At 34.6% G+C, this 20,320-nt stretch overlaps 2 protein-coding genes across 3 annotated transcripts; one reads left to right on the top strand and one right to left on the bottom strand.

Annotated features, from left to right (window-relative positions):
* The first annotated feature begins 2,759 nt into the window (after positions 1-2,759).
* On the top strand, positions 2,760-5,033 carry LOC107853809 (probable calcium-binding protein CML18). Of its 2 annotated transcripts, none has more exons than XM_016698806.2 (2): positions 2,760-3,677; positions 4,787-5,033. In XM_016698806.2, exon 1 carries the CDS (start codon positions 3,183-3,185, stop codon positions 3,672-3,674), a length of 492 nt encoding a protein of 163 aa, XP_016554292.1. In that variant the 5' UTR covers positions 2,760-3,182; the 3' UTR covers positions 3,675-3,677; positions 4,787-5,033. The 2 variants fall into 2 exon arrangements, with proteins under 2 accessions (XP_016554292.1, XP_016554284.1); XM_016698798.2 differs by having other exon boundaries at positions 4,784-5,033.
* An 11,331-nt stretch (positions 5,034-16,364) lies between these two features.
* On the bottom strand, positions 16,365-17,306 carry LOC107853198 (mitogen-activated protein kinase kinase kinase 20-like). Its single transcript, XM_016698201.2, has one exon. The coding sequence runs from the start codon at positions 17,304-17,306 to the stop codon at positions 16,365-16,367; it is 942 nt and encodes a 313-aa protein (XP_016553687.1).
* Between the last annotated feature and the right edge of the window lie 3,014 nt (positions 17,307-20,320).

Genomic DNA, 20,320 nt, shown 5'->3' with positions numbered 1-20,320 from the left:
GCCCATTAGCCATATTGCTAGGCACATTTCCGATTCATTCATAGAACAATTCAGTACATAGCTTTAATTTTTTTTACACTGAGTCAATGTATTAAACAAAAGTATTAGAAAAATATATATATGGACAAAATGCAATTCCTGGTATTGTCCCAGTTTTCATTATACATTTGTTCGAATGTATAATCAAATATTATACATTCGTAATTTAATTATTCAACTACACAAATCCCAACTATAAAACACAAACTACTTCAAAATGTCTAAAATCATATTACCATACATTTCTTGGACTGACACAGTTTCATTATACATTGACATGAATGTATAATTCGTACCTTTATGAGCTTCAGCAACACAGAACCCAACTTTAGAACATAAACTTCTTCAAAACCTCTAAAACCATATTACCATAGATTATAAGATCAGCAAATAAAATCGATACACAATACAACACCTATTTCTTTATCAAACTGTATTTCCTTATTGGATTTATCGAAAGTGGAAGTACAAAGCGAAAAATTAACCAATCCAGAAAATTATTTCTTCAACTCAACATAAACCCTCTCTCCATTGTCGTTCCTTATGACAATAGGAGAAGAATTTCCTTCAACCACATATTTAACTTCAATTTTTTACGTACTTCGTCGATATCCAATTCCATGGCGATCGTAGCAACCAATTTCAAGAAAGTTATACTTTCCGAAATAATTATTGCGTCACTTTTGTATGACTGATAACTAATTTCTGACTCCTAAATTTCAGAATGTTGCAACAATATGAGGATATTTATATTGATTTTAGTAGTATTGAAGAACATATGTAGAAGAAATTGGTTGTTTTTGGCTTTGAGATCGTGATTCCTAGAAATAAATAAAAAAATTGATGTTTAAGAAATTTTTTGAAATTCAAACATCAATTACTAGTTTTATCCATAAACTAGTTAATGTTAACTAATTATTGCCGTTAATTAAGGAACTGTAAAATAATTTATGATTTCTCTTACCTTAAATTTAGAATTAGCTGTTTTATCATACATTCCACCAATGTATAATAAAAGACCGAATGTATGGGTGTCTTTGTAAAAATCGAGAGAGAGAAAACAAGAAAAAATTTTGTGTAATTAATTTTATTAACTGAGGATTTATGTTATTTACACAAAAAATAATAGAGAAGAACGTATCAGCAACTATTTTTCTTATATCGTTACAAAATAGAAAATCCAAATAACAGGCCCACGAGACATGGGATATTGCAATTTGTGCCAACTTATTTTATTTTATTAGAGGTAGAGTTTAAAAATAAAAGGAATTTTTTTTATCTTTTAAGTATGCCATAATATTTGCGTAATTATAAAGCTTTTGAAAGTTATAATTTTAAACATGTTATAACACTTGTCTGACTTAAATAAGAAATTTTAGTTGATTTATTTTTAGTTTAAAAATATCTTTTATAAATAAATTAAAAAGCGATAGATTCATGTAAATTAAAAGGTGGGAGTAAATCAACTTTAGTTAAATTCAATATTTTTTATAAAAAGTACTTTATTTATTAATATGTAATAATTTACAACAATTGGTATGTAATTACATTAAGATGTAATAAGTTCAACGTCAACGATAATAGCATATCAATGAAATCTCATAAACGAGATCTGAAAAAAATGTTATATATACAATCTTATTTCTAACTTGTGATTTGTTAAGGTAATATGATTATTTTCAATATGTCAAATATCTTAAGTGTTTAACTCATAAATATTAAATTTTGAATTTTGTGAGAGTAAATACTAAAAAATCTAGGCAGAAAAAAGAAATTAATAAGATGTGTAGAAGATTGAGAATATGTCAAATATTTTAAAAAAAAAAGCAGTTGACAAAGTCCCAAGTGTCATTATTTCAAAAATAGCGACGTGCTCTTCTTTCCTCACGAAGCTCCCGCGTTTGGTGCCGCTACTTTTTTGGCCTTTTTGGCCCCTTTTACCTGTCCAAATTTATTTATTTAAATAAAAGAAGAATATAGATTTATAGTGTACAAAGAAACCAAACAAACAGAAAATATTTACATTTTAAAAAATGTTTACTATCAATTTAATGCATACATTATATCACTAATAAATTAACCTCAAGAATATTAGCGCTATCCTTAACCCTTAACATTGACAATATTTTGTAATTGTCCCAAACTACTACTCCATTGAATAGCCGAATTACCTGAGAGTAAAGTTTTGAGTAACAATTTCTTTTTGGGAGGGGTTGACCTTTCGTAAATATCACAAGCAATAACCTATAACCTTAATAATTAATTAAAATAAATATATGGCAGTTGAACATTTTTTTTCGTATATCACGAGTGAAGGATTAAAAATACACTATTCTATTTTTTGAATTTTATATCTGAATTATTAGGTGTATAAGTTTCTACTTGAACCATCATCAACTATTATCAAAAGTCAAAACGTACATTAATTATCAGATGTTCACGTTTTTTTAGCTCAAACATCATTATCATGTCAAGCAGAAAAAATGAACAATTGATAGTTAAAATATATTTTAATAAATATCTGATGATACTTGACGCAGAAAACTATACATCTAATAATTGTATAAAACTCAAAAATTGAGAATAGTTTAGGTATATTTTTATCATTTTTACTGTTGTAGTATTCAATTATCATAATGATAAAATAAGTTATTTCACCACTAAACGGTATAAGTTTAACTTTTTACGTTAAAAAAACCCAAACTCTGTTTTTAAAAATCAATATATAAAGTCTCTTGGAGGTGACAATAATCACCTCCAATCGATTTGGATACTCTCCCATATGCCTCTTTCAATATCCATCCTACAAATCTGTAAACCATTTCTTTGTAAATTCGACAAATTCATCGAATTTGGTGGATCCATTACCAAGTCCAACGACAAAAAAAGTCATACCAAATGACACAAAATTGATCAGTCAAGTAGCCAACAATACAAGAAAGAGGACAGCACGAATAATATATCAAGAAAACGAAGGAAAACAAAAACAATTTGTTGAATCAGCTACTGAAATACCCGAAAACCATTTTTCGAATAAAAGATCGAAAAGGGTGTCCATTGATATTGATCTTGAAGAACAACTCAATCCGTAGAGGTAGATCAAGAAGTATACAGCGTATACACGTGCTGCATATATTGCTAATATGAGCAATAAAGCTGCTGTGAAGTTGGATGATGAGCAGTTAGCTGAACTTAGAGAAATTTTCCGATCATTCGACAGAAATGATGATGGGAGTTTGACACAACTCGAGCTCGGCGCATTATTGAGGTCACTTGGATTAAAACCAAGTGCTGATCAGCTCGATACATTGATTCAAAAAGCTGATAAGAATGCTAATGGCCTAGTTGAGTTCTCAGAGTTCGTATCCCTTGTTGCACCGGAGCTTCTTCCAGCGAAGTCTCCTTACACGGAGGAGCAGTTGAAGCAGTTGTTTAAGATGTTTGATAGAGATGGAAATGGTTATATTACTGCTGCGGAATTGGCACATTCGATGGCTAAGCTTGGACATGCTTTGACCGCCGAAGAGCTTACTGGGATGATTAAAGAAGCTGATACCGATGGAGATGGAAGGATCAGTTATCAGGAGTTCACGCAGGCGATTACTTCGGCTGCTTTTGATAACTCTTGGGCTTGATATGTGAAAATCCTTTTCCTACATCTTGACAATTTTTGATCATCTACTTTAGATATATATTTATGTTTTGTTTGTTTAATGTGCTTTTTGTTGTGTGTTGTTTTAGTTAGTTTACTTTCGAACTTTTTCTGTCGAATGATAAGGTTATAGTTAAATGTGTATATTGTTGTTTGTGTATATTATACATAAAATTAACCGGATGAATTTGGACTTCGAATGAAGTATGAACATGAAAAAAGAGATCATTCTTTTACCTTACCCTTTGAATTTCTGAATAGAAAGGGGGAAATCTTTTTTTTTTTTTTTTTTCTTTTGGCTTTAACACAAATTAGTGTCATCACGTCCCGGAAAACAGGGGGTCGAGACTATATCTATCAGTAGGTCAATTTATTTGGTGCAGTAATAGTTAAATTTATGATGAACTGTTGAGTTGCTCTGTAGTCAAAAGACAGCAGGCAGCCAATTTGATATAGTTTTCAAAGGGAGTTTACTTCAATAGAGCAATTTTGTCACTCTTGCTTTTACTTTAAGCCGAGGGTCTTCCGGAAACAACCTCTCGGGTAAGGTGTGTGTATATTTCTACCCTCTCCAGACCCCACCGCGTGGGACTACACTAGGTATGTTCTTTTAGCTTTTTCTTTAAGCTCCCTTGGTTTAGCCTAAATCTAGAGGATTTCTGTTACTGAGCCTAACTAGAATTGGAATTGAAACATAGCTATGATGGAAATGAATGTTATGTGGTAGCAGAAAGGAATATGTATTCAAGGACAGTGAGCGTGCGGTTAACCTATTTCGCACTTAACCTAACCACGATCTAGGAAATTTATGGTCTCTTAGCTAATACCAACATAACTAAAATGGGACCAAGATGTAGTTAGGATGCTACGAACATTTTCTTGACAGCAAACAAGGAATATGTATTGCGACGTATGGATGGTGGCATAGGGATAAACCTTCTTGTTTTAACTTGATCACGAGCCAGGAAATGGAAATTTATCCTCTCATTGTTAATACTAATGTGCAATACATTTTGTAGTGATCAAGTAGGAGAAGAGACCAACTTATGTTCTATATATTCTGATCAAAGAATTTCAATTATCTACTTGTAGCAGGCCACTATTCTAAGCAAAGTAGCATGGAAATGAGTGTTGTTGACAAATGAAGGAGGAGAAATTTCAGATGCAGAGTTAGTTTTCGAGTGCTTGCATCTAAATGTATTGCTTCTGTCCGGGATGATGCAACATTATCATAGTTTAGCATCCAATAGAGTGTCTTTTGTCATGAAAGGTTTTCTTTTTTATAGTGTATTTGCCTTTATGAACTGTTGTATTTTCTTTAGATGAAGTAATGTTTGGGTGATAATTTCCAGTTCTTCCACTAGGAGCAGCGTTTTCAGACTAGTGCTCCAATGGACATACAAGTTTTCTTCCCTGCATAACTAAATTTTGTTAATTAGAGAAAACAAATTAAATCTAAGCTAGGAACAGGCAATGGTTATAAATTCAGATGTGATACCCAGTCATCATCTGTGACACGGTGCACCCTAGCGACTATATATCACGTTCTTTGGCATGAAAACCACATAACGAAGATTCCAGAGGCGCATATTAGGCCCTTGGAGCTTGCTTGAGGTTGTGTAATGATTTATGTAGTTTGCAGACATTAATGAGGTAATTGCAGATGTGCAAACCCTTGAGGTTGAGCCATGAACACATCTTAATGAGATCGCTATGTAAAAAGGCATTTTGAACATCTAATTGATGCGGAGGCAAGTTTACAAGATTGCCAAGGAGAGAATAATACAAATTGTCGTGGGTTTCACAACTGGGCTGAATGTTTCAGAAAAATTGTAGCCCTCAGCATAGTGAATACCTTTTGCTAGAAGATGAGCTCTGGACCTTTCAATAGCCCTGTCAAAATTTTGTTTAATTCGAAACACCCATTTACAGCCAAACACATTCATGGACGATGACCGAGGCACAAGAGACCAAGTTTTATTTTTAAATAGAGTTGTCATCTCAGCAGCCATAGCATCTCTACATTCCTTGTATTTTGTAGCTTCAGTTAAGCAAGAGGGTTCAGTTGTAGGAGGTGATAGCTGCAATGAAGAGGAGAGTAAAGTAAAGTGGGATGAAGGTGGCATATGATGGAGTCGCATATGGTGAGTGGGCTCAGATGGAACTTGGGCTGAGGGACGACAAGTAGAAAAAGTAGATGTTTGACTAGGAGGAATAACTACAGGTTGGGTGTCCAGTGGTATATCACTTGAGACGGGAATGTTGTAGCCAAAAACGTCAGTTATCAATGGGGTAGATGGAGGCGAAGTTACTGGTTGTTTCATCGATTGGGAGTTTGAAGAAGATTCAAGTGGAATGGTAGTTGGAAGAGTCTCATGGACTGCTGGAGTGGAAGAGGATGCGTAAGATGGCGTTGTTGTATTCGTGAAGTTTTGATGATTGACAAACTAGTGTGCTAGGGGACCTGATCTGATGACAAACTAATGAATATTGTACTTGATCCGTGCTGATTTCGACATCAGGAGAAGTCAACTATACATCTGAAAATTATACTTTCTGCAGAAGGTTGGTGGCACTGCAGCAGAGGCATTGCAGAACAGGCCAACCTCCACCAATGGCATGCGTCCTAAGTTTTGCTCTCTCTTATAAAAGGAACATGCTGCAAGAGCAAAACCTACTTTTTTGACATCAAGATCTCTCTCAAAAAGCAAAAGCCATTTTCTCTCAAAAGAACATTGCTCATTCTTAACAAAAGGAACTGATCCTGTGAGTCGTGTCTTTGAGTCTTTTGCATCTTTTGTTCTTATTATATAAAATCTACACCTGAGTGATAAAGGTTAGTAGATTGTTTTCTTGTCCAAGTTCTTAGTTGAGTTGTATCAATTAGAGTTAGTTGATCGAGTCATCAAGTGTTTACTCAAGTTTTCTTTCATCTTCGGTTTGATGTTTAACTTGGGTAGAGTTGCCTAGGACTGTCGACTAGAGTGAGTTGAAGTGTTGGTGCAATAGAGTTAGTGCATTAGTCTTGTAATAGAGTTGTTACAAGGGTTTAGGCTTAAGAGTTTAATCCTCAGAGCAGCTTCAGCTTTTTGAGGACATGACCCTAGATAGAAAGATGTGGAGGTCGCGGATAAGGGTAGAAGGCTAGTGTGAGTGCGTGTAGCCAGGTTATAGGACTGTGTGCATAAGTATCTTTGGTATGTGAGTGTATGTTGCTACTAGGTGGGTGTCCTATTCCTTTTTTCCTAGTTCCTATTTTCTCTTTTAGTATTGCCCTTATTTCTCGTATTTTTCGTATTTCGCTGATTTTTATTTTTATTATTTTCTATTCCTTATTTCTGTTATGTCATCCAACTCCTCATTTACTATGCGTTATCTTGAGCCGGGGGTCTATCGGAAACAACCTCTCTACGTCTTCGAGGTAGCGGTATGGTCTACGTACGTCTTACCTTCTCCAGACCCCACTTAGTGGGAATACACTGGGTTTGTTGTTGTTGTTGATTACTGATATCTATAATCACGTTGTTGCTTGGAGTTAGTGGAGAGTTGAGAGATCCTGTAAGATAGGTCGTGATTTTTTCTTCCTTTCATCAAGGAGGTTTCCACGTAAACATCGTGTGTATTTTTCTTTTCTGTATCAACTCTCTTGCTTTACTATTTGCTGTGATTGTGTTTGTGTGTTAAGGACCTGGTCTCTTGACTCTTGGTGGATCCTTACAAGCCAACAATTGGTATCTGAGAAAGCACTCTCCATAAGGCTAACACCTAGAGAGGATCTTGCTCAAATGGTTGCTCCACCGAACTTAGAAGAAGGTTAGTCGACTACCAGATCACCTCGCTTTAACGGATAGTTTTATGGTTGGTGGAAGACTCGAATGCACGATTTTATAATGGAGGAAGATAGCGAGTTGTAGGATATTATCTACACTGGACTACATATTCTCATAAAGGAAGTCAAGGAAGGAAGCATTACGAAACTGGTCCCCAGGACACGAAAGGAGTCTGATGGAGCTAATCGGAAAAAGATCATAAAAAGTTATAAAGCAAACAAGTCGCTTGTTTGTGGAATAGGTCCGGGTGAATATAATAAAATATCTGCATGTGAATCAGCAAAGGAGATTTGAGACTGCTTGAAAACTGCTCACGAGGGAACAAGCCAAGTAAAAGAATCCAAGGTGGACATGCTCGCTACTCAGTATGAAACTTTCACTATGAAGGAAGGCTGTTATGAACTGAAACAGTTAGATGATTGCAATTGAAAGAGCTGTTTTATTTAGCTTCAAGCAATCAGAATAAATAGAGTAGAAGTACAACTGAAACAGAAAAATGACTGCTGAAAAAACTGCATAATGCCTAGAAAATAGGAACAACTAAACTAGGATAATGACTAAAAATAAACTGCTATCCTAAAAATCTGTTGAGGTTTTTTGACCCATTCCTAACAGTTACTGAAATACAGTAACATCTCCTCCTGGATCAAGAGCTACAAATTCCCAGCTTTTCTCTAAGAAACTCGAACCTGCTAACATGAAATGACTTGGTAAAAATGTCCGCTACTTGATTATCCGATTTGCAATAGAGAAAAACCACTTCACCGTTCTTCTGCACTTCCCTCAAAAAATAAAACTTGATGTTGAAGTGCTTGGTCCTTCCATGAAACATGGGATCTTTGGATATGGCTATGGCAGTTTGATTATCCACAAAGATCGCAGTGCTTTCTTCTTGCTCCAGCTGCTGATCAATCAAAATTTTCCTGAGCCATATTGCTTGATTAACAGTAGTTGCCGCTGCTATGAATTCTGCTTCAGCTGTTGACTGTGCTACTGTTTTCTGTTTCTTTGAAGACCATGAGAAACACCTTGATCCAAAAGTAAAGTAATAACCGAAAGTACTTTTCATATCACCAGTTGAGCCGCCCCAATCACTATCAGAATATCCACAGAGTTTGAAGTTCTGACTTTTGCCAAATTTGATACCATAGGCTAGAGTTCCTTTAAGATACCTAACCACTCTTTTGGCAGCTATCATGTGCAACTCACTTGCACAATTTAAAATCTGGATAAAACACTTACAGGAAACAAAATGTCAGGCCTTGTTGTCGTAAGATACATCAAGCATCCAATTAAGCTTCGATATGCTCCTTCATCAACTAGCTCAGCTCCATCATCCTTTTTCAGTTTTTCTTTTTGATTCATCAGAGTACTCACACTCTTGCATTCTTCCATCCTAAATTTTGTAAGAATCTCCTTCATGTATTTTTTGACAAATAAAGACTTCATTTCGAGTTTGCTTGATCTCCATTCCCAGAAAATAAGTCATCTAGCCAAGATCAGTCATCTCAAAGACTTTCATCATCTCCTCCTTGAATTCTTCAATCAAAGTTATATTATTTCCTGTCACAAGTAAATCATCGACATACAGAGAAATAATAATAATGTTAGAACCAACTTTCTTGACATAAAGAGTTGATTCACTTAAGCTTTTTTCAAAGCCTAAGTCTAGCAAATGGTTATCCATTCGGCTATACCAAGCTCTAGGAGCTTACTTTAGCCCGTATAAAGCTTTCTTTAATAGATAAACCATATCTTCATGTCTTGGTACACTAAACCCTTCTGGCTACTCAACATAAATTTCTTCTTGCAGTACACCATTCAAGAAGGCAGACTTCACGTCCATTTGAAAAATCTTCCAACTTTTTTGTGCTGCTATAGCCAAAAGCATTTGAATTGTATCCAATCTAGCTACTGGGGCAAAAGTATCAGAAAAATCTACTCCCCAAAACTTGTGCGTAGACTTTCACCACCAATCTAGCTTTGTGCTTGTTTATCGAGCCGTCAGGATTGAACTTGGTTCGGAAAATCCATTTAACTTCAATCACTTTTCTATCTTGCGGTCTTTCCCCTAGCTTCCAAGTTTGGTTCTTTTCTATCATGGCCAACTCTTTCTTTATTGCATCTATCCATTTTTGATCAATTTTTGCTTCCTCGTATCCTGCAGGTTAAAAAACAGCAACATTGCATCTTTGATAAATATCAGAAAGTGACCTTGTTCCCCTAATAGGTTAATCATCCACCGATTCATCATAATCAAGATTTGAATCATCATGTTTAACTCGAGACTTCTCATTCCAGTCCCATTGCTCATCTTCAAGGAATTGAACGTCTCTACTTAGCACAATCTTGCCTGATTGAGGTTGAAAGATCCTATAACCTTTAGAAATCGAACTGTAGCCAATGAAAACCCCCGATTCAGTCTTCTCACCAAGCTTATCTCTTTTAACCTGCGGAACCTAAGAAAAACACATACATCCAAATATTTTGAGATTTTTTACAGTAGGTTTAACACCATACCAAGCCTCAAAAGGAGTCTTCTTTTCCACTGCCCTTGTCGGCAGTCTATTCAGCAAGAAAACAGTTGTGTTCGCTGCTTCTGTCCAGAATTTCTTCGACAAGTTCTTCTCATGCAATAAGCACCTCATCTTTATTATTTTTCTATTCTTTCTCTCACTCACTCCATTTTGCTGTGGAGAATATGGGACAGTGAGCTGGTGCTCTATTCCAGCTTCTTCAAAAAAAGAATTGAGCCTATCTGATGTATATTCAGTTTCATTATCTGATCTAATGACCTGAATCTTGCAGCCGCTCTGATTTTCTATCTAAGCTTTGAACTTCATGAAAATTCCAGCAACTTCGGACTTAAACTTCATAAAATAAATCCAACACATTCTTATTAGATCATCAATGAAGATAATATAATACCTGCTGCCATTGAGCGATGGAGTTCTTTGTGGACCACAGAGATCGGTATGAATGAGTTGCAACTTCTCTGTAGCTCTCCATATGGAACTTTTAAATGGAAGCCTAATTTGCTTGCCAAGCAAACAAGCTTTACAGCTTGAGAGATGCTCCTCCAAGTTTGGTAAACCACTTACCATTTTGCTTCTTTGCATAAACAACAAAGCTTTGTGATGAAAATGCCCCAACCTTTTGTGCCACATTTCCGCAACGGAGGACTGACTTGTAAAAGCTATTTGTTCCTCCACCAATGGATTCAAGGAAAAACTTTTTTCCTGCATTTTGATTCTAAACATTTCCTGACCGCTAGGATCGATGATTAGACACGCCTTGTTTTCAAATAATAATTTGAATCCATTTTCCAGTAGTTGTCCAACACTTAGTAAATTTTGATCAAGTTCAGGAACAAATAAAACTTCATAAATAAGTTTTGTACCTTTATAACTCTCAATTGTTGCAGTCCCCTTTTCTGTCGCTGGGAGGTATTCTTCATTTTCGATCCTGACTATTGATTTAATTGATTTGTCAAGCTCTCTAAAAAACTTTTCATCACTGGTGATGTGGTTCGTACAACCACTATCAATAAGCCAGCTTTCACTTGAACTTTTGCTTGCGTAATAGGTAGCCACAAACAATTGCTCTTCTCACTCTTGGTCTGTAATTTGTGCTTCATTTTGTTGTTTTAAACGCTTCTCTTTGTAGATAATCTCATCATGACCAAGTTTTTGACACTTTTGGCATTTCATATCAGGCTTTCTCTAACACTTGAAGTGTTGATGATTTCTCCTCCCACAATGTTGACAAGGAGGATATTTTCCTTCTTTGTTGTTAGCGGTAGCAGTAGCATTTTTCAGATGTAGCTTCATAGTTTCCATAATTTCCTTTCTTTCCTTTTTCTTTATTACCCTTAACAGAATCTGAACTAGGCTGCAACTTTGCTTGCAGGGCTCCCTCGATGGATCCCTCTTGCCTCATCATCCTTCGTTGTTCTTATGCATGTAGAGCACTCAATAACTCGCCAAGCTAAGCCTTGACAGATCTTTAGTATTTTCCAATGAAGCAATAGTTGCCTCATATCTTTCAGGTAAGGTTACAAGAATCTTTTGAACTATTCTATTGTCATTAAGTTCAGTTCCAAGTATCCTTACCTTATTTGCAATCAAAAGCAACCTGTCAGAATAATCCTTAATGGTTTCGGATTCCTTCATTCTCTGCATCGCGAATTCTCTGACCAAGTTCAGTACTTTTATTGCTATGATTCTTTCATCTCTCTACTCTTTCTTGATGAAATCCCAAATTTCTTTGGCTGATTTACATGTCATTACTCTACTGAAAATAGTAGTAGAAACTGCAGCAAAGAGACATGATTTTGCTTTGGACTTTGTTGTTCTCCTCTTCTTGTGAGCTCTAATCTGAGCCATGGTTGGATTCTCTGGCAAAGGAAGCACTTCATAGTCTTCCTCGACAGCCACTCACAAATCGCAGGCCTCCAAATAAGCCTGCATTTTTACTGCCCATGCTTGATAATTTTCTTCGTCGAAAATTGGCGGAGCCATAGCAGAAAAAGAACATGCATTCTCCATTGTTTAAATGGTGTTTTGAAGCCACAAATTTGGATAAACACTCAGAAAAATAAACACTCACAAGTCTCTCACAAGTCCCTTAAGAAGTAAGGCTCTTGATACCAATGTTATGAACTGAAGTAGTCAGATGATTGTGATTGAAAGAGCTGTTTTATTTAGCTTCAAGCAATCAGAATAAATAGAGTAGCAGTACAACTGAAACAGAAAAATGACTGCTGAAAAAACTGTATAATGCCTAGAAAATAGGAACAACTAAACTAGGATAATGACTAAAAAAAAAATGCTATCCTAAAAATCTGGTGAGGTCTTTTGACCTATTCCTAACAGCTACTGAAACACAGTAACAAAGGCGAACCATCCATGAAATGCATACGAGGTTCACCTCTTTTACAAACAAGTTGCAATGTCAATGACCAAGACAAACAAACAAGTGAGAAAAATATTTAGCATTCTCCCTAAGTTCTGGGAGAGAAAAGTTGATGCTATTACGGAAGCTCGAGATCTCAAGACTCTCACAATAGATGAGTTGATTGGAAGCGTGAAAACTCCCAAACTGAAGAAGATGGAGAAACAAGGAAAAAAGGAAGTCAAAAAGGAGAAAACCTAGGCTCTTAATGCTGCAAAGGGAGATTCAAGTGAATTGAAGACGAGAACATGGCTTATCTTACTCATAGATTTCACAAGAGAAAAGGAAACTCAAGCAGAGCTGCAAATGCAAATGACCTCTCTGTGACAAGTGTGGCAAACCAAGGCACTTCATTAAAGATTTTTCAATGCAAAAAATGAAGTACAAGGATTAGGTCAAGACTAGTGGTGATAAAGGCAAACGGTGGGTCCTAGAAAAATCAAAAAAGGAGAGGTCAAGCAAGCTCTTGTTACTTAGGGAGACTCATCTAGTGAGTCTGACGAATCTGGACATCCATGATGGTTGTGGAGGACTATATATGATGATGCTTTTAACTCTCTCTTTGCATTTATGGCAAAATCAGAAGATTGAGATAACGAAGAGGTGCCCTCCTTTGACATTAAGTGAAACTTAAATGACCATTCCTTGATTGACTCCTTGCGTGAACCGATCGTACTACTGAGAAAGATATTTTAGATGAAAGTCGGATCTTGATAAGTTTGAAAATGTAAAGGTTGCTCTAACCATTCAAGTTTCTGAACTTACGGAAAAACTGTGTGTAATGCTCTGATCTTAAGGAGAAGTTGAGAAACCACTCTGAGTGTGTGTCTCTAAAGACAGCTTGAACTTGAACAGAATCTGAATAACTCCAAAGTAGACCTTGCAATCTCACTTGAGAGAAATACTGAACTGGAAAGGGACCCAATCCGGATAATATGAAAGAACTTTGCACGCAAATCTCTTAAATAGATTGACTCAGCTCAAATCTTAGCTTGTCTAATTAAATAAAAACTAAAATCTTCAATACGCCTAAAAAAAATAATTAAATGAAACTACAATCATAAAATTCATTATTATTATTATTATTATTATTATTTAATTTTTGGGGATTCAAAATTTAGTTCTAACGCAAAAGCTAGCTTTACTGGATTAATTCACCTTGGGCGACCCTTGCAGCACGTTCATTATCGAAACGAAAATATGTTGAATACCCTTGAAGAGTTGATATGTGCAAAAACCTACTTCCAATTCTTACATCTTTACATTCCTCTCCAAAGAACTGGACCACTTAAGGACTAAGAACAACCTTTGAGAGTTGTCAAACATTTGGGCGTCTCGTCGGAGTTAAATAGAACGGTGAATATCTGAACATTTAACAGAAGCACACAAAGAAGAAGAATGGATGGATCTTCACAGCATAATATACTTTGCCATAAGAGCCAGCAGCAAGAACGTAAAGCTTCTTTCACTGATTCATAATATTTTCACTTTCTTCTTACTACTTTGATAATACAAAGATTGTGAATAATAACAAATCGGTAGTTGCTTCTTTATAGAGTGAAAATCCTCCAATCATCAGTTTCATTTTATTTGCCCCCTTATTGAAAATGGTTGTTTTAATTTAGCTTTCCAATTTATGAGATCAAGAAAAGTTTATCATGTTATTTCAATACATCTTTCACAAAGTACTTTATCACTTAGTAGTCATATTTAGATTTTTAATATTTGATAAGGTTAATTTAGTTACATAAATTTCTAATGAATATTTTCTTAAGAAAAATGTTAAGTCAACATAGACCAAGCAAAATGAGAAGCATATAGTACTACATCCATGTGTTGTGCACACTTGGTGATTAAATTATTTTTGGGAACATCAAGTTTTAAATTTTGTGAAATAAAATTTACAGAATACATTTACATATCAGGAAAGGGTCTCATAGCTTTTAAAGTTTATATATCCTAAAATTGGTCACCGTGTGACGAAATAGCATAACAATTCAAAAAAAAAAAAAAAACTATAGTTAAATATATCTATGTGCATGTTTATATATTTGGGTAGGTACTATATGTTGGACTTCTATTCTGTTAATATGGCTGGTGATTGATTCAAGGAGCTGTGAAAACTTATGATTACTAATTTACTCATTTTAACATCCAAGTTGTTCATCAAGGACAATAACGGACTTCTTTTTTTGGCCTTAAATGTAAAAACATAAGTTTATTTTTTATACATTTGTAGTACAAAAATTTTGCATTAGCAAATTACTTGAAATTAAAATAAACTACACTCTCTAACTATACATAGTACATATGCATTGAAATAGTAGAAAAGTGAAGATTTATACGAAAAATACACTGCAAAGTCATGAAATGAACGATATCCGTGTAATTTTATTATAAGATAATTTTCGATATGTCTGTATTTTGCAACATTATTTTTTATGACAATTTATATGAAATACACATGTGATATTGTTTGTGTACCAGTAGTCTGCTTTTTTGTTTGGAATGATCTAATTAAGATTTATTGAAGTTAAAATATTATCATGTATGTTAAATTAACTCTTCAAGATCAAGAATATATCACTCATATGTGTTGTGTACTTTAATTGAGTGGATTTAATTAGCCCCAATCTCTTTAAGTGTGATATTATCAATTAAATTTAATGATGTTATATTAATTTGTGTTAATATTAACCATTTTAATTTATAACAAAAATAATTAAGATCATGTTTGGAAAGGTATTTATTATAGTATATCATTTCAAGCAAAAGAAAAGGCATAAATTATAGCGACATTCCCATATTTGGTATCTCTTCATGGCTTCATTATATATCATTTTAATATTGTTGTTTCAAAAGATGGAATATTAACCAAAAAAACTTTAAGGTACTGTATTACAATTTGCATGAAGCCACATGAGATTCAACAAGATAACATAAACTCTAAATTAGAAAAGGTCATCAGTTCCTTTAATAAATTATCCATTTCCTAGCAACACTTCTATGTAATCTATTTAAGTGTAGTGACAGAAATCAGGTGATGATATACTTACATAATAGGCTATGGCCATTGGCGTAGCCACATATACTTTAGGATGGTCAATCAAAAATTCTCTTCAAAAAATGATACTCATTTTGTATATAAAAATTATTTGAAGAGCCACATCTGTAAAAGCCATATATATATATATATATATGTAATAATTCTCGAATAATACTCATAGTCTGATTTCACCACTTGCTATGTCAAATATCAAAGACGATGGGGTACCGATAACTCCAATTCTTTCTCATAATCTCCATTCCCAAGATTCCCAAGCTAAACTCAACTGATTTTTTTGAATAATATATGCCCATATATTAACGCTCTATATATTCATGAGGCATATAAATTATAACCACCTACAGCCACAATATAAAATTATCAGTAAAAAATCTAAAATATACATAAACATGTAATGATAATAATAACGAGTGATAATTTACTTACTGAATTCCACCTACATACTGAAACTTTTTGATAAGGCGGGGATGCACTAAATTGATGTAGACGTGTGTTAAAAATTTCATTATCTATATATCGACTCATTTTGATTAATTAGTTGGCATCTTTCTATACACTTGTCTTCACAAAATAATTGAATCTAACTACAATAATTGAATCTAGTTAACATTATTCAAAAGAAACAAACAACTACTCTATTACTTTTATTTGGTACATTACAAGTAACTATAGAAAGTAACAAACATTCGAGGAGATCCTTCTAACGAATAGAATGGCTATTGTATTACTCATTTTGACAAGCAAGTATGATACAAAATTTTGGATTCCGCTAAATAATGCACTATCTAAGCGTTGTTTCTTTCCTATTCGATCCACCATATCTTTAAACTCTTTCAAAGAGTAAATTGATGAAGTCCTCCTCTGGAATTGGAAGTTTGCAACCAATTAATGGATTAAACCTGGTTACTCTTTGAGTTTTAGGCATCGAAATACATAATGCTTGCTGAATAAATGGGTGTTGGAGTAGCTGTTCCGACGTCCATCTTCTTAGAGGGTCGTTTATCAAACACTTGCGTAGAAAATCTCTAGCAATCGCAGAAACGTTGTTCGGAATCACGGGGTCTTTGTTCATAATCTGCCACTCCAAATATTCCTTCGTACCCTGATCAATCCAAACACGATTCCCAGTCATCATCTCCGCCACTGTGCATCCTATCGACCATATATCATAAGCTTTGGAATGGAAACCACACGTCAAAGATTCTGGAGGCGCATAAAGTAGAGTCCCACGATTGCTTAATGAACGTCCAGTCACATAAGCCATCCCATCACCCACTTCCAATGACAATCCAAAGTCGGCCAATTTCAATTGGTGCATCCCATCACGTTCATTATCGAAAACCAAAATATTAGCGGGTTTGATATCGCAATGAATCCACCCTTTCTTATGAACGTGTTGAACCCCATTCAAGAGTTGATATGCATAGAAACCTACTTCCAGTTCTGTCATCTTTATCATTCTTCTCTTCGAGTTGGTGATCAAATCATGGAGTGATCCGCCACATGCATATTCAAGAAACAGATTGTAAGTTGGAATACCATTAGCCATGCTGACCGATACTCCAAAAAACTGGACCACGTTGGGACAATCTTTGAGAGTTGTCAACACTTCTGCTTCTAGTTCAAGTGAGGACGAACAACGAATATCTGAACATTTAATAGCAGCAACTTCAGCAAATAAAGAAGAAGAATGGAACTTCACTGCATAATAGACTTTGCCGTAAGAGCCAGCACCAAGAACGAAAAGCTTCATCCACTTATCCATAATAATATTTTCACTTTCTTGTTAATACTTTGTAATAGAATGATTGTGAGTAATAACGTAGCAAAGGGTAGCTGCCTTTTTATAGAAAATCTTCTCCTAACTTGATGTGGAGAAGGTTTTCTTAAATTAATCGTGTTGTATTTTTGGTAACTTTTTATTTCCAAAAAACAATTAAATGGAGAGGGTAATTTCCCAAATTCACCTAGTTTAAGGCTAACCACTACATATATGTAAATAATTTGCAGAGAACTTGTGCATCAAGTTAGTCTTCTATACCTGTTTTGTGTGCCATTAGGATATCAAATAATTTTTGGGAATACCAAATTTTAAATTTTGTGAAATAAAATTTAAGTAGTATATTTAAAAATCAGAAAAAGTTACAAGAGAAAGGCGGAGGAAAAATGAAGAAAAATCACGACCTAGGAGGCTTGCATCAACCAATGGAATTGTACTTAATATTATCTCCCATCTATTTTTTTTATCATGTTTGGCTTATTGAGAATCAATTTCTTTGGTTTTTAAAGTTAAATTAAATTATATTAATTTAATATATTAAAATTAAAATTTGAATATTTAAAAATCATGCAAAATGTACTATGTCGTAAAATGTTGATCAGTTCATATTATTTGACTATAAAAAAAAAACTATCACTAATAGAAAGGAACAAAAGGAGTACTTGACGCCTCATTTATTGCGTAATAATATTTTCAGTTTTTAAAGTCCCAAATTTGGGACTTAGTTCCGATCACTTTTCCTCTTTAGAGAATAAAAAGCTGGAATAAAGAAGAGTATAAGTGTATGCAATCTATATCACTACCTTTAAATACTCCAATAAAGGTCTTAACCACAAATATAAAAATCCAAAATTGAAAAACTTACAAGTTGCATGTTATGCAGAGCAATTTATGATAAAAAATTATTTATTGACACAACTAATAACCCTTATTAAAGAACAAGTTCAAATTGAAGATTTTTATATTGGACATAAAAACATAAAAAGAAAAATGATAGAATATTCTAAAAAAGGCAACCAATAAACCAACAAAATTTCAATAAGAAGATTTATATGTGTAATTTATCAATTTAATTAATATTTAATAATAACAATAATATTTTTATGTATTCATCGTAACTAAGTTTAGAAAAAAATTATTTATCTATTTATTAATTTCTTATGACTGCGCAAAGCGCTGTCACGCCCCTTTTTACACCAAAAGAATATTTTAAGGTTTGAAAGGGTTTTTATTATTAAGTGACAAAAGAAAACGATTTGTTTCGAAGAAGGATTGTTTTTACATTCAAAATCAGACCACTTGGCATAATCTGGTTTGCCAAGTCACCATTGGAAAATCCTTTTCAAAACCATTTGATTCTTTAAACTGGTTTGCGAATAGAGATTCCGGCTAAGGAATTCTGTTGACCAAAGGGAAGGTGTTAGGCACCCCTCGATCCCGTGGTTCGACCACGATCGCTTGGTGGAGTGTATCGGCTAATTTTGACACTACGAATGTACAAACCACAAAGAAGCACGTAAAGCAAACAAACAAACAAACCAAAAAAAATGAATCAAAGTATAGTGTTCAGTCCGATTATACATACCCAAAATAAAAAAAATACGAAAAATAAATCCTATCTAACCTATACTAATCCTAACTACACTCCCAGGCTTTATCCGACGCCTGGGGCCTTTCTCACGAATGTCTTCTGCCAACATAGTACGTCGGGGTATTTTTCGGTGAATAAATACAATGTGTCTCGGGGCATTCCCCGGTTAAATGATACATTCTATCCAAAAGCAATAAAACCAAACCATTCAACACTCATTTCAAGCATTCAATAAACAACCTTCGACTTATTCGATTATCAATTTTCGATCCCGACCCCCAAACAACCAATTCGACTATCAAATACTTTTTCAACATCCGAAATCAATATCGAACACATACCCAAATGAGGATTCAAACATTTAAGCATAGCTATCATTCACATCCATAACAACAATCAACGTTTTGCTCAAAATATTCAAAACCACATCACAAAATTACGATATTAACCACCTCGGTATAATTCAAAAGTAGAGTTAAGAGATAGACCTTTGAAGAACTGATTTCATTGGTAATAAGATTTAAGAAAATCCAAACTTTAGAACTCCGAATAGGGCCTCAACAGTGACCAACTCCAACTCCGATATTGAGGAATAACGACCCAGTCAGATTTGAATCCTAAGAAGGAAGAAATAACGAACAACCCGAGACTGTATCTACAAAAATCCGAGAACACCCGCATCCAAAATCTTACCGAATCTAAACCGAAATCAAACAAAACAAAGAGATTCCGGTGAGAGCAACGATGGGCAGAAATTGATTAAATGGTCAGCTCTCCGATGATTTTTGATGCTCTTTAGCTAAAGCCGCCTGAAAATATTTAGAAATGGACAGCTCGGCAAACAGGTCATCGGGAAAAACTTGACCCACCTGATTCTTGGTGATTTCTGTCCACCCTCGCCGATTCAAACCCCGTCTGTCTCTCTCGTCTTACTCTCTCACTCTGTTCGTGACTCTCTCTCTCTCAGTCTACATCCATTCTCGTGTGTGGTGTGCGATTTTTTAGTCAAAGAGGGGATAAGGGACTATTTTTTCAATCAAAGAGTGTGTATGTGTAGTGGTGAGTGAGAATTCTGTGAGAGTATCTCGTGTTTTTGTGATGGTGAGTATGGATTCTTGAAGAAAAAGAAAAAAAATAGAGTCCAGAAAAAGAAAACCAAAAATTGGAATTCCTTTTCAATGTGGGATCCCCCTCAATTTGTTATTAGTGTGTTTAAATAGAAAAAGATAGGAAATATGGTGTTTTTAGAAAACACGTGAAAAAGAAAAATGGAGTAGGGTTGGTGGTGGGGATCACGTGGATAGGGATGTGGGGTAGGTGTGTGTTGTCCACTTTTGATTGGTGGGTTCTTGATTTGTTAGAAATTTGTTGGGTTTGTTGAGAATTTTGTTAATCTTGTCTTTTGTTG

Source organism: Capsicum annuum, chromosome 1, assembly GCF_002878395.1.
Source record: "Capsicum annuum cultivar UCD-10X-F1 chromosome 1, UCD10Xv1.1, whole genome shotgun sequence".
NCBI classification, from domain to species: Eukaryota; Viridiplantae; Streptophyta; class Magnoliopsida; order Solanales; family Solanaceae; genus Capsicum; species Capsicum annuum.
The sequence above is the reverse complement of the archived record's forward strand: the minus strand, read 5'-3'. Positions and strand labels throughout refer to the sequence as shown.

Coding starts and splice junctions, on each gene's coding strand:
- LOC107853809 (XM_016698806.2), top strand. CDS start 3,183: ATGAGCAATAAAGCTGCTGTGAAGTTGGATGATGAGCAGTTAGCTGAA.
- LOC107853198 (XM_016698201.2), bottom strand. CDS start 17,306: ATGGATAAGTGGATGAAGCTTTTCGTTCTTGGTGCTGGCTCTTACGGC.